This window comes from Miniopterus natalensis, chromosome 5 (assembly GCF_054644295.1).
Source record: "Miniopterus natalensis isolate mMinNat1 chromosome 5, mMinNat1.hap1, whole genome shotgun sequence".
In the NCBI taxonomy this organism is placed as follows: domain Eukaryota; kingdom Metazoa; phylum Chordata; class Mammalia; order Chiroptera; family Miniopteridae; genus Miniopterus; species Miniopterus natalensis.
The window spans coordinates 57,354,016-57,366,643 of record NC_142085.1 but is presented as its reverse complement, the minus strand read 5'-3'; the positions used below and the strand labels follow the sequence as shown (position 1 = coordinate 57,366,643).

Below are 12,628 nucleotides of genomic sequence, written 5' to 3'. Positions count from 1 at the left end.
ATTCATCCAACCATTTGTATGTAGTTTTTAAGCACATCTATAATTTATTTTGTTCTATAATTGTAGAGCTGATATTTTTTGTTTGGTTCCTACTCCTGAATCAGACAGATGTGTGCTTGCCTGGTGTGTATTTCAAGCCTAGTAGGCATTGAATGGGGCACTGTCAGAAACTTACATGTGGCCCTCTTCCTTCCCCAACATACACACAGCAACACCTGCCCCCCTACACACTAAAATTTTGACCAAGTGACTTCTGGGAGTTGCCAGCCAATACACTGAGAGCCCCTCCCCCATACTGTGTGTTCCTTCCTTGGGGGAGGCAGTCCCAGGTAAAAGCAGACATCAGTGCCTCTACCCACTGCTGGAGGGAGGTCTGGTCTGCAGTGTTCCCTGGTAAAAACGCACCCTCCCTGCCCCATGTATCTGAGATAAACACAGCCTTTACCTCTGGAAGGGAAAATTTGATAAACTTTTTTTTCAATTCAGATCCACTGGCATTATATGAAACTGAAATTACTCTTGGTTTTGTTATGATTAATTAAATCATCTTCATTTTCTACTGTGTTTACCTGTTTTACTATTATGGTTATTATTTTAATCTTTTTTTTATAATTTTTATTTTTGTTTAAAGTATTACAGATGTCCCTTTTTCTCCCCAATGACCCTTTTCCCCCCCGTTCCTTCCCCCTCCCCAGTCACTCTCCCCACCATTGTCCCTGTCCTTCGGTTGTGCATATATGCATATAAATTCTTTGGTTACTCTCTCCCCCTCCACCCCCTCTCCCCAAAATTAGGAATGTGAATACTGGATACCAGGACCCATAATCTCTTTTGGAAATCACCTACAATTTAATACTGTTCTTTAGGTATTAACAATGTTTTAGTCACAAATGAAAGAGAACCCAGTGAAACATCTACATTTAAAAGAAGTTTTCAAGACAGTCACTATCTAAAGTTGAATTCAAAAAAAGCTAAATTAATGTTTGGGTAATTTGGTTCTCTTAGATTGTGGATATAAAAATCACAAATAATTCCTTCAGAATTTTTAAACAGAAATACGTGATTTTGTAAAAAACATTATTACTACCCAGTTTACTCTATCTTAAAGGCTACTTTATTATAAACAGACATGCAGGAACACAGAAAAAAATAACGTGATACATTGTTTTGGTGAAAAAGAATGTTGGGAAGACAGGAGATCTATCTTTCTGTTCTGCCATCCCTGGCATGTAGCTACCATAACAATTCACAAGATGGCTGTTGGTGCTCCAGCCATCACATCAGTGTGCCTAGCAGGAAAAGAGAAAAGGCAAGGGACAAAAACTGGCACTCCCCTCAGCTGGGTTATTCCTCTTTAAAGAGATGACAGAAAGACTCGCCAAAAAATTTTCTGATTACATCTTAATTATGGGCCATCCAAGTTATAAGGGAAGTTGGATGATGTAGTATTTTTAGCTGGGCATATTGCTGACCCCAGCAAAATCAGAGAAGTTACTAAGGAAATGGAGAATGGATATTGGCATATAGAAACTAGCAGTTTCTGGTACATTTAGTATCTTTACCTGACTATTTTTGCCTTACCCTACCCTCCTTGCCAAGACCATGGGTTCTTGCCTCTTCCACTCTGGCTCTCCAGGAACTGCTGGCTCTCTCCATCACTGAGAACAGATGTCTCACTTCCTAACAGGGAAAGCAGCAGGAAGCTGCTCTTTAAAGAGCCTTTGGGGTTTTTCTGGGCGAGGAACAATTGGGCTCCGGCAGGAGACAAGCTTGAAGCCTTGGGGCAGCAGCTCAGAAAGCACAACTGGAAAGAGAGAGAGAGAGGAGTCAGGTGGAGCTGCCAATCTCCTGTCTCATTTACATCATGATGCTGCCTGTGAGCCAACTCAGCGATGGAAGGAGACACTCAGCATGCCATGAGGGCAAGAATTAAGTGTAACACTTGAGAAACCAGCCTATGTCACCTTTTTTTCTATCCCTCCAACTTCTCTATTTCTTGTCCTCTTACTGCCCTGTGTAGTCTCATGCATTTAATTGGAAGTATTCATCTTGTTTTGTGATGCACTCCCTAGATACTTGTGTTTTAGCTTTACCTCTGGAATTGTTTGGTGCCTACCTCTTCTCCCTGGCTTTCTGGGTTTTCACTCCTGCCTATGACTTCTTGCCTCATTCACTTTCATTCTGATGTATTGGCTTTAAGCCACTGCTCTGATATTTTGTGATTCCTGACCTGACATTTTCTTCAGAATCTGTTTCCCCTTTCTTCTAGCACGTGCTACAATAACACAAAGATAGTACTTTGCTGGGTCAGGTGTTAGCAATCATGTTCTATTGCAAATAGAATTATCCACTAAAATTATTAATTGCATAGTTTATTAACTTGTTTTACTTTAAACTCAATAGAAGTCTTAATACAAGAGGTAACTGCAGATCATCCAGAGGTTCTTTCTATGATAAATGAGACTGTGAAAATGACAAAGGATATGAACTTTGAACAGCCATATGAAAAATATGCTGAAATCTTAGAGGAAGTCTTGGAAGAGGTAAGAAATCCAGGCTGTTCATTTTTATCATTAATTTAACAGAAACTGAAAAAACGTTAACATATATAATTAACTTAGAGTCTCATTTGACAGTATTGAAATCTGTAGCCTTCAAATTCATGTACATTTTATAGTCAACATTGTTATGTATAATGTACCTCAGTAATCAATTGCTTAGGCTCTTTGGTAAATTTTTATTTATCAACAATTATGCAGTGTAGTTTCATAGCTTTGAAATTAATTCTTCATTAACTTTTATTGTCTTTACTTCAGCTCAGTTGGTTAAAAGATGGTGTAAATGAGGCCAGTACCAAAGTTATATATTTCATCTAATTAGTTGTAAACCAAGACTAATTTTGCTGCATAGGTAATTTTATCCAACCACCCTGAATGTGTGTGCATAGTGGAGACAGACGGACACATGAGTAATTTTCCAATCTAAGGGGAAAATAGAGCCTCAGATACTATATTCTACCAATGGCAAATCAGAAAGCTTATTTTTTGTTTACAAAGAACAAGATACCCATGTGGGTCTATTTTGCACAGAGACCTTGAGTAAGCAGAGCAGAGTCAAAGGGAACAAATTAGTTTGGGACCCTGAATGAACTTCTCTATTTCTCTGTAATTTGAAAATGGTGCAATTTAAAATTATGTGAGAAGAAAAAAAATAATTCTGTGAGAATATACAACCACTCTGTAACACATTGGGTGGGTTCTTTGAGCCCCAGGCTATACCCAAGGTGAGTTGCTATCCCCCTCCAAGCTTCCAATAGAGATCTTCAGCTTCCTCTGCATCTCTTCAGGTTGTTCTGTCATCAATTTGTTTCTTCAGAAACACTCTGAGCACCTACAATTTGCCCTGTACTGTGCTAGACCCTCGGGATATGAAGATGAATTAAAAACTCAGCTCTTTCTAAGGAGTTATCAGTCAGGTGGGGGAAGGCTGATCAATAATCCAGTAGTTGAGTTACTGTGTGCTAAGCGATAAACAGATAAATACAAGGTGTAGGAGTTCCATCAAGGTCAGGACTGTCATCTCTGCCTAGGAGATGAGACAAAGCATCCCAGAGCAGGAGACAAGCAAGTGAGGGACGTCTTTAGCACTGTGAAAGTCCTGCCCTTGTCCTTCACTGAAACATTTCTCCATTCCTTTCAGAGTTTATTCTGGAGGATATAGATCTATAGGGAGTACTACTAAAATACTTCTGATAGAGAAATACATGTAGTGTCATTAGATGCTACATTGTGACTCTGGGATTGTAGGGGAGTTTAAGTCACATGAGCTTTTAAATCACAGATTATCTTTCTCAAGAGAACAGACCTGTGCAGGAGACTTGTTTTACCTGTCATCCATTTTTTATGATCTCTGTGAGTAGGAAACCTATTTTCAAAAAGTAACTAGTTACTAATTTTTTACATGTAAAGACAGAATCTTAAGATGTCTTTCTCAAGTTAATTTATAGATTGATGCATTGCTAATAAAAAATCTCAATATATTTGAAAACTGACAAAATAACTCTAAAGTTGATTTGGAAGAACCAATAGTTGAGACTAGGTAAGAACACTTTGGCAAAGTATAATAGAGAGAGACTTGATCTACCAGCTAGTAAAATGTGTTGAAATGCTACAATAGTATATAAAGTTGACAGTCATACAAGAATCAACAGAACCACAGAGAAGGTAAAGAAACAAACCTCAGTAGAGATAAAAAATTTATTATATGCTAAAGTTTACATTGCAATACAAAAGGAAAGGAAGAATTATTTAAGATTATTGATAAAATTAACTGTTGGGGAAAACCAATTTAGAGTCTCACCTTTTAAAAAAATAAATTTTGTATAAATTAAATAGTTAAATGTAAAAATGGCATTTTTTAACTAGAAGAAAGTATAGTGATATTGAAATGATCTTGGAATTGTCAAGTACTTTGGGCACAATTGCAGTGGAAAAACTCTTAAAGCAAAATCTCAGTGGTAAGGATACTTAATGATTCTCTCTATATAAAAAATTATGAAAATCAAAAATTTAAGCCAAAGGTCAAATTGGGGAAAGTACTTATAATAAAATGACATTAATTTCTTAACATAAGGATTTCTTGAAAATTAAGGAAAATCTATTACCCCAGTATAAAAGCAGACAAAAGACATAAGCAGATTATTTTATCAAAGAAAAAAATACAAATGGTTAATTGAAAAATTTTAATGTTCAAGTTTCAATAAAAATATGAAAATTGAAACGAGATATAATTTCTCTATAAAGTTGGCAAAAATGTACTTAAAACATATAACAATTCATATTACTGAGGCTTTCATGATATAGTCACATAGCAGAAATGAAAATTGAGACAGACGTTTTGGAAGCAAAGTGGCACTGTGTGTGCAAAACCTTCCAAATGTTTATTACTTACTCTCTTTGACCTAAAAACATTTCTTCGAGGAATCTAACCTAAAAAAGTAAGTATTTGGACAAAGATTTATATATACAGATATTCATCACATGAGCACAGTGTTCTTATAAAATTATAAACTATATAAATGTTTAACAGTAAGAGGATGATTAAACAAATTAAGATTTATTCATTTGATAAAATACTATAAAGTCATTAATTTTTTTTTCCAAAAAAATTGAGATGAGGAAACTATAAATTATATGTTCATAATGCTTTAACTTTCATATCTTTGAAACTTGGATAGTAAAAGTTTATTAATCATTTATATTTTTTCCAACTTTATTGATATATAATTGACATATAAAATTGTATTAGTTTAAGATATACAACATAATGATTTGATATATGCATATATGCAAAATGATTATCACAATAAGTTTAGTTAACATCTACTTCACACACTTTTTGTCTGTGTGTAGTGATAACTTTTAAGATCAGCTCTTAGCAACTTTCAAATATACAATACAATATTGTTAGCTATAGTAACGTTGCTGTACATTGTATCCCCGGGACTTATTTATCTTATAACTGGAAGTTTATACCTTTGGACTCCCTTCATGTATTTACCCTCTGCACCCACCTTCACCTCTGGCAATCACCAATCTGTTCTCTGTTTCTGTGAGTTTAGTTCTTTTAAATTCCACATATAAGTGAAACCATACAGTATTTGTCTTTCTCTGTCTTATTTATTTCACTTATATTCTCTATAGCTTTTTTTAACCCTCTAATTCTCATGTTACACATTTCAAAGTGTTTAAATTTTTTTTCTAAGGACTTGCTTATAGTTTCTCTTATGAAATTAAGTTGCTTTTTTTCTTCTGAAAGTTAGAAGAACTCAGAAGATAGTTGATTAAGGCTCACAAAAAGTGATATATCAAAGTAGCATCCTTGACTTGTCTAGCTATGATGGTAATATCAGTGTGTCATTTTTTTACAGGTAGTCGAAGAAAACAAGAACAGGTTTTCTGGTGCCCCAAAATATGGGGGATGGATAGTAGACAACTGCCCTATTATAAAAGAACTGTGGACAACCTTAGTCGAGAAAGGAATTATACCAGATTTAGTAATATGTTTGTCAGATACGGAAAACAATGGTTGGTAAATATTTATCATGTAAATTTGAAAGTGATGTTTTTATTGCTGATAATACTTTTAGTTAAAATATAAACTGGAAAACTCTCCACCCTCAGCCTAGGTACACCTACCACCCCAGCAATCCATTTATGACCTAGGGGTACACAAAATTAGGCATCCATCCACCAAATAGGTAGCCTAGACAGAGTACTGGGGCACTGTGTGTTCCAGCAGGCCCTTGTAATTATTCTTTGGAGCTGGGAATTTATCAACCCCTTGCAGTCAGCACTATAATCTATAAATGAAATATATACATAGTAGGCTAAGGGCAAAAACTGTGTATTAGTCCTTCACCTCAAATGGGACATATTAAGTACATAAATTTTAATTATTTTGTCACTTTGTACAAAGTTATAATAAAACAGTGTGGTACTGGCATAAAAACAAATGCATAGGAATAGAATAAAGAGCCCAGAAATAAACCCACATATATATGGTCAACTAATCTTTGACAAGGGGGCCAAGAATATTCTGTCATTTTGCTTTTTAGGAAAATACACTTGAAAAGAGTTTCCAGGGGGAAATATAATATCCTACATTTTTTCATGTTTTTGTTATTTATGACATGCCAATATATATCTTTAAAAGGGATTTAAAATGATCTCCTGATATTTTAAGGAATCTCGGCTCAATTTAAATAAATGCTTAAAGGAAAATGTATTTGGATATAGGCAGAATTAATTTTTATTTAATTTTCAAACTATCTCACTATATAGAGTTTCAAAATTAATATTATTTCATTTATATTTCAGGAAAATGTTTACTTAATAGGCTGTATTTAGGGAATAAGCCTGAAATCGACTCTCAGATATTTGAAAGATTATTAGATGAACTACAGAAGAAAACTGAGGAAGAAGCAGCAAGGTGAAGCCGCCTGGCCAGTGAACGGCTAACCAGCCTCTCGTGGGCTGTCAAGTATCTACTTGCAATTTATGAAATATCTTCAATATCAAAATGCTGGGCTAACTGATCCAATTCTAATGAATTCCAAGAAAAACAGTAATTTCACAAATGCTTCCAGAATCTCTAAAGTACAGAGTTATGGATGTTTTCACAGTCCTAAATCAAATTTATCCTAAATCAAATAACTACTCTCAAGAGACAGTGCAAAAAAAAAAAAAAGAAAAAAAGAACACAAGATTTTTTTTTTCTTTTTATCACAGTTATCTGTGATTTAAATAATTTTGCTAACTAGAATCCATAAATTGAAGAAATAGTATGATAGAAAGTAAATGAAAATACACTTGTATGATATGACCAAAATCCAAAGCCTGACTAAGTGCTAATAAGGAAAAGACTAGTTATTTATTATACTCACAGGTTTAACATCGAGTTTATTCTCCAGACAGGTTGCAATGAAGAAGTTTTAGGAATGTAAACATGTATCTCTTCATGACTGGGATCAAGACTAAGCTTTAATAAACTATCTAGTTCTTCAGAATGGGGACTAAAGTATAATAAGAAACAGTGACTTGATTTGCTGATTGTTCTTCCTTGCTGAAATATGCTGTTAAATACTTTAAATTTTAGGTTGTCCACTGGAATTCTCAGTCACAAAAGCCAAGACCTTTAAGAACTAAATTTCTTTATGTTAATCCACTAAACCTCCTACAATTAATAATGGCACCTCTAGGAGCTTTCTCAAATGTTATTTCCTTTTCCCCTTCAGATATTAACAATTTGAACTGGGATTAGGAGAGCTTTCTAAACTCTGGAAATTAGAAGCTGTTATCTGGGTTATCAGGGGGTTGGGGCAGATAATTGATGAGTGTGTTAGGGGACTTTTTTTCAGTGTCCATTGTTCATGTAAGTCAGCAATTTTCAACCTCTTTCATCTCATGGCACATAAACTAGTTACTAAAATTCTGTGCTACACCAAAAAATATGTTATAATTTTTGCGGATCTGACAAAAAAAAAAATTAGGTAAAATGTTGATTCATTTACACCAGACAGCTATTGTGGTGTTGGCTGTTGTCATTTTTTTACGTGACATCTAAGGGAAAAGAGATCAGTGCCCCTGACTTAAATAGTCAGGTAGTGCATGTTTTAAAAAATCTTGCAGCACACCGGTTGAAAATCACTGATCTAAGTTAACCATTTTTTTAGGAATTTAACACAAAAACATACAAGGTATAATTTAGTTAGGTTAACTATTTGGAATTATTTGATATATGGAGTAAAAAGTATTATTCAGAGAATAATTACAAACTGATTACATTTATTTATAGCTTTTAAAACTTTTGTTACAAATGGAGGTACAATATTTAGGATTTAAGGGATTACCTAATTTCTTTCCAGTATATGAGAAATAGTCAAATATTTGAAAACAGATGAAAATATTGACATAAGTAAAACAAAGTTTATGCGATTTCTAGACTGAGGTCTGCTACATTTTAAGTAGTAAAAAAATATATACGTCTATAATTTTTTAAAAAGGAAAAAGACATCTCCACTTTCTCACAACTATCTACCTTCATCTTCCTTCTATCATATGGAATTTTCTGAGCTATCTTTATAATCAGTTTTTACTTATTTTGATTCTAAATTTGTATATCTTTATAAACTTCTTGATATCAAAGACTTGCCCAGATTGAAGCAGACTTTTCTGTTTCTACATGTCACCTTTTAAAATTCAGCATAAGTATTTCAAAAAATCAACTTCTTTTTCATATACTGCAGAAAATGAAATCTGAAATGGAACCAACAAAGGTCAGAGTCTCATGTAAAGGCCTTGCAAATTGACTAGGAGAGAGGTAAACTTAACAGGCTTAAGAATTTCATCTTGGGCCAAATATCTAAAGACTCCAGGAATTCTACAGCTTTTCCAGCATCAATTTCCAAATGTGCCTGTCAAATGCAGGATAATTTCTACCATCACATTAGTCTTTGACTCATCTATCTAAGCGGTTTATCGGAGTGTCTAATAACAGGCAGCAAAATTCTCCTTCATTCTTGTCAGGTCTCAGGTTCCTAGCAGCAACATACTTTATCTAGCTTTTGGATAAGGGGAGTTTCACAAAAGGGCCGTATGAACTGCCGATTCACAGTCAAAATGTGAAAGGAGTGTAGAAACAAGAAACATCTCAGAGGTCTGGACACAAACAACTCGAATTACACCAAGACTTTAGTCTGGATGGTGGGATTTGGAATATAGTAAGAGAACACCCCCTATTAACAAGAAACATACCTGTTGGGAGAAGAGGTGTGGTTATTTGAAGAGAATATATGTAACTAGATTTTCAAAGGAAGAGGGAAAGGATACAAAGAATGCTGAATGTAAGAGAATGACAGGCCTATAGAACAGTCTTAAGAAGACTGTCCCAGCCCTGGCCATTGTGGCCCAGAGTGTCAGCTCTCAAACTGAATAGCTGCAGGTTCAATTCCAGTCAAGGGCATATACCTGGGTTGCAGTTTCCATCCCCGGCCCAGCTCTCTCACATCGATGCTGTCTTGCTCTCTCCCCCTTCCTCTCCCTCCCCTCCACTCTGTCTAAAAATCAATGGAAAAAATATCCTCAGGTGAGGATTAACAACAACAAAAGACTGTCCCAGAGTTTGTTGCTAACATGAAGGGCTCTACTTTACTTACCTAGTCCCCTATTGAATACTTGGTACAGTTGTTTTTAATATTATTTTTTAAAGATGCAGTTATTTTTCAAAGAATGCAACATTCTTATACATGTTCCCTTGTGCAATAACAAGCTGATTCCTGAAGGCTAGATTCCTAGATATAGACTTTCTAGGTCAAAAATATACACAATTTCATTTTTAATAAATACTGCTTTTCTGCACCATTTTACTAACTTTTTTTATACCTGTCTTCACCATTAAGGCAGGTTTAGTGCTTCAACCCTAATGAAAAACAGATTCCCTCCAGATATTGAAGTTTCCATATTCTAAGTCTCTTTAAATTTTATCATGACTGTGTTAAAAAGAAAATAAATCAGAAAATAATTGTTTTGATTACCAAGAAAAAGTTACAAATGTTCTATTTATTCAATATAGAAAAATTTTAAATGCAAAAAAGGTCAATAAAATTGAAAACTCATAATGCCGTCATCCAGATAACTACTAACAATTTGATTAGTTTTCTTCTAGTCTTTTAATCATTGTTTATACACATTTAAAATACAAAATTAAAATTTTATTATACGTAGTTTGTTTTTATACTTTTTTCACTGAAAATTATATTGTGAACATTTCTTATTTGATCAGAAAGAAAAGATGGTACAATTTCTCTCATTTGCCTTTTCAACTTGTAGCTAGACAGTCCTGTATTCATTTTGGCAGGTTTCCTAATAAATGACCACAGCTTTTCAAAGTGCAACAGTCCAAATTTTCTTCCCAAAAAACCCCCCAAAAACCTGAAAATTAACTGACCTTAATATGAGTAAATTAAACATTTACATTTTAAAGTAAAAATATAATGAATATTATAAACTGCTTATTCTTTATTTTTACCACTCTAAGCCTTAAATCCTATAATTTTGTGAGATGTTTGAATTTCCAAAGATAATTAAATTTTAGATTTTTATTTTTATTTTTTCAGAAAAGCCAAAGAAGAGGCATTGAGAATGGAAGAAGAACATCAAAGGCTGTTGGAAGCTATGGATGAGAAAACAAAAGGCAAACACAGATTGATTGGCTAATCATGTGTCATTTAATTTTGTATTATTGCAAGCAAATGCAGTATTTCGGTGAATTATAGACAGGGTGACCGTATTTCTTTGCCCATGAAAGTCCAGGTTTATGGCTATGATCCTGAAGTATTTATTTGACCCCCTTTCATTCTCAGCATGTTCCAATATGGATAAAAATTATATGGCCACTGGAGTAATGGATTCATAGGAAAAAGACTCCTGACACAGATACCTACTCATGTACCCTCTAAGAGGGGTACACATCAGGAGAACATGTGTAGCATGCCTTAAACCGGTTGCCCTGGTCATAGATGACATATGGCTATTGGGATTACTTGTATTAGAAGGATCCTGCAGAAGTTGACGAAACAGTCAAACTCTTACTAACCCATTGTCTTTGTACTTAAACTTCCAATCTCCATTATAAAACTTACTCTACAACTTTCTTTTAAGATTGGAGTTCTTAACCTGGAGTCCATGGATAAAATTCAGGGATCTATGGACTTGAATGAAAAAATAATTATTTTAACTAACCTTTAACTAAAATTTAGTTTTTCCTTCAACTAGTAATTCATATAGGCAACAAACCACAATAGTATTAGTGATAATTTAACTTTGTCACCAATAGAAATGAAGATATCACATTACAATTTATATATCTTGTTAATGCTTATCCCTGTTCCCAAATTATGGTAGTTATTAAACCACCTGCTGGTTCTTGTTTAATACTTTAGTAAAGATGCACAATTTTCTTACAGCACAAGTTTGTTTTTGAGGTCTTGATGACTGTATTTCAATATAATTGGCTTCTTACATATTTTACTTTATGAGATTGATAGCATTATTATAAAAAGGGGTCCACGAGTTTTATCAGACAGCCAAAGAGGTCGATGGCTCAGAAGAGTAAAGAGTATGTTTCAGTTTTCCATTGCTGTGCAAAAAGCCACCCCAAAACTGTAAAACAACCCCCATTTTTATTATGTACAAATTGTGTGGATCAGGAATTCGGGCAGGCTTATCTCTGCTCCCTAAGGACCTCTTTCTGACTTAAGTAGCCACCTTGGAGGTGCATCCTCTGGCCCCACCCAAGCCTTCAGCTGACTGTGGCCCTGATTAACATCTTCATGATGACATCATGAGAGACCCAGAACCAGAACCATCAGTAAGCCACTTCCAAATTCCTGACCCCAGAAATTACAAGGATAATATGTGATTATTGTTGTTTTAACCACTGTTTCAGGTAATTTATTATGAAGTAATAGATAACTATACGACACGTATTTAGTTAAAATCCCAGATAGTAAAGGATCTTAGAACACTTTTCAATCATCCCTGACTTATATAGTATTCACATTATCCACTAGGGTTCTAGAAAAAAGTATTAGAACTTTTTACTTTTTTTTTAACCAAAAGAGACCATTTAGTTGAAGACATTTTGAGTTTTGGGTGTAGAGTACATATAACTTCATCCCAAACCCTAGTAGGTTTCAGCAAATTCTGTTCCTTCCTCTTGTGTATCACCATAAAATTCTCCATATAACGCCAAAGGTTCACCACATTCTAACTCACGTATTTGGAAGCCACAGGCTCTGCAATCCTGGTCAGACCTTGAGATATAAGGACACTTCAGGATGCTTTTCTCTGGTGACTTAATCACCCAGATTTAGATTAAAATTCGGGTACCAGAGGTATCACACCAGTAGAATGTGATTGTTGGAAGGTACTCACTGAGAGGAAGGAATTCCCACAAGAATCCAGAAATCAAGTTCCTTTATTTTTCACATCATCTTGGCAAAGATATTACCTTGTTTTTCAGTCAATTTCATAAATATAGTGAAGGAATTGGGAAGATGGATTTTCTG

General features: G+C 34.5%; 1 protein-coding gene across 1 annotated transcript in view; it reads left to right on the top strand.

Annotated features, from left to right (window-relative positions):
* The window catches only part of AK9 (adenylate kinase 9), a 96,041-nt gene that overhangs the window by 36,840 nt on the left and 46,573 nt on the right, over window positions 1-12,628 (top strand). The window contains exons 16-19 of the mRNA XM_016217555.2: window positions 2,404-2,543; window positions 5,930-6,086; window positions 6,879-6,990; window positions 10,676-10,752. Coding sequence (XP_016073041.2) covers window positions 2,404-2,543; window positions 5,930-6,086; window positions 6,879-6,990; window positions 10,676-10,752 — 486 coding nt within the window. The remainder of the gene's footprint in view (window positions 1-2,403; window positions 2,544-5,929; window positions 6,087-6,878; window positions 6,991-10,675; window positions 10,753-12,628) is intronic.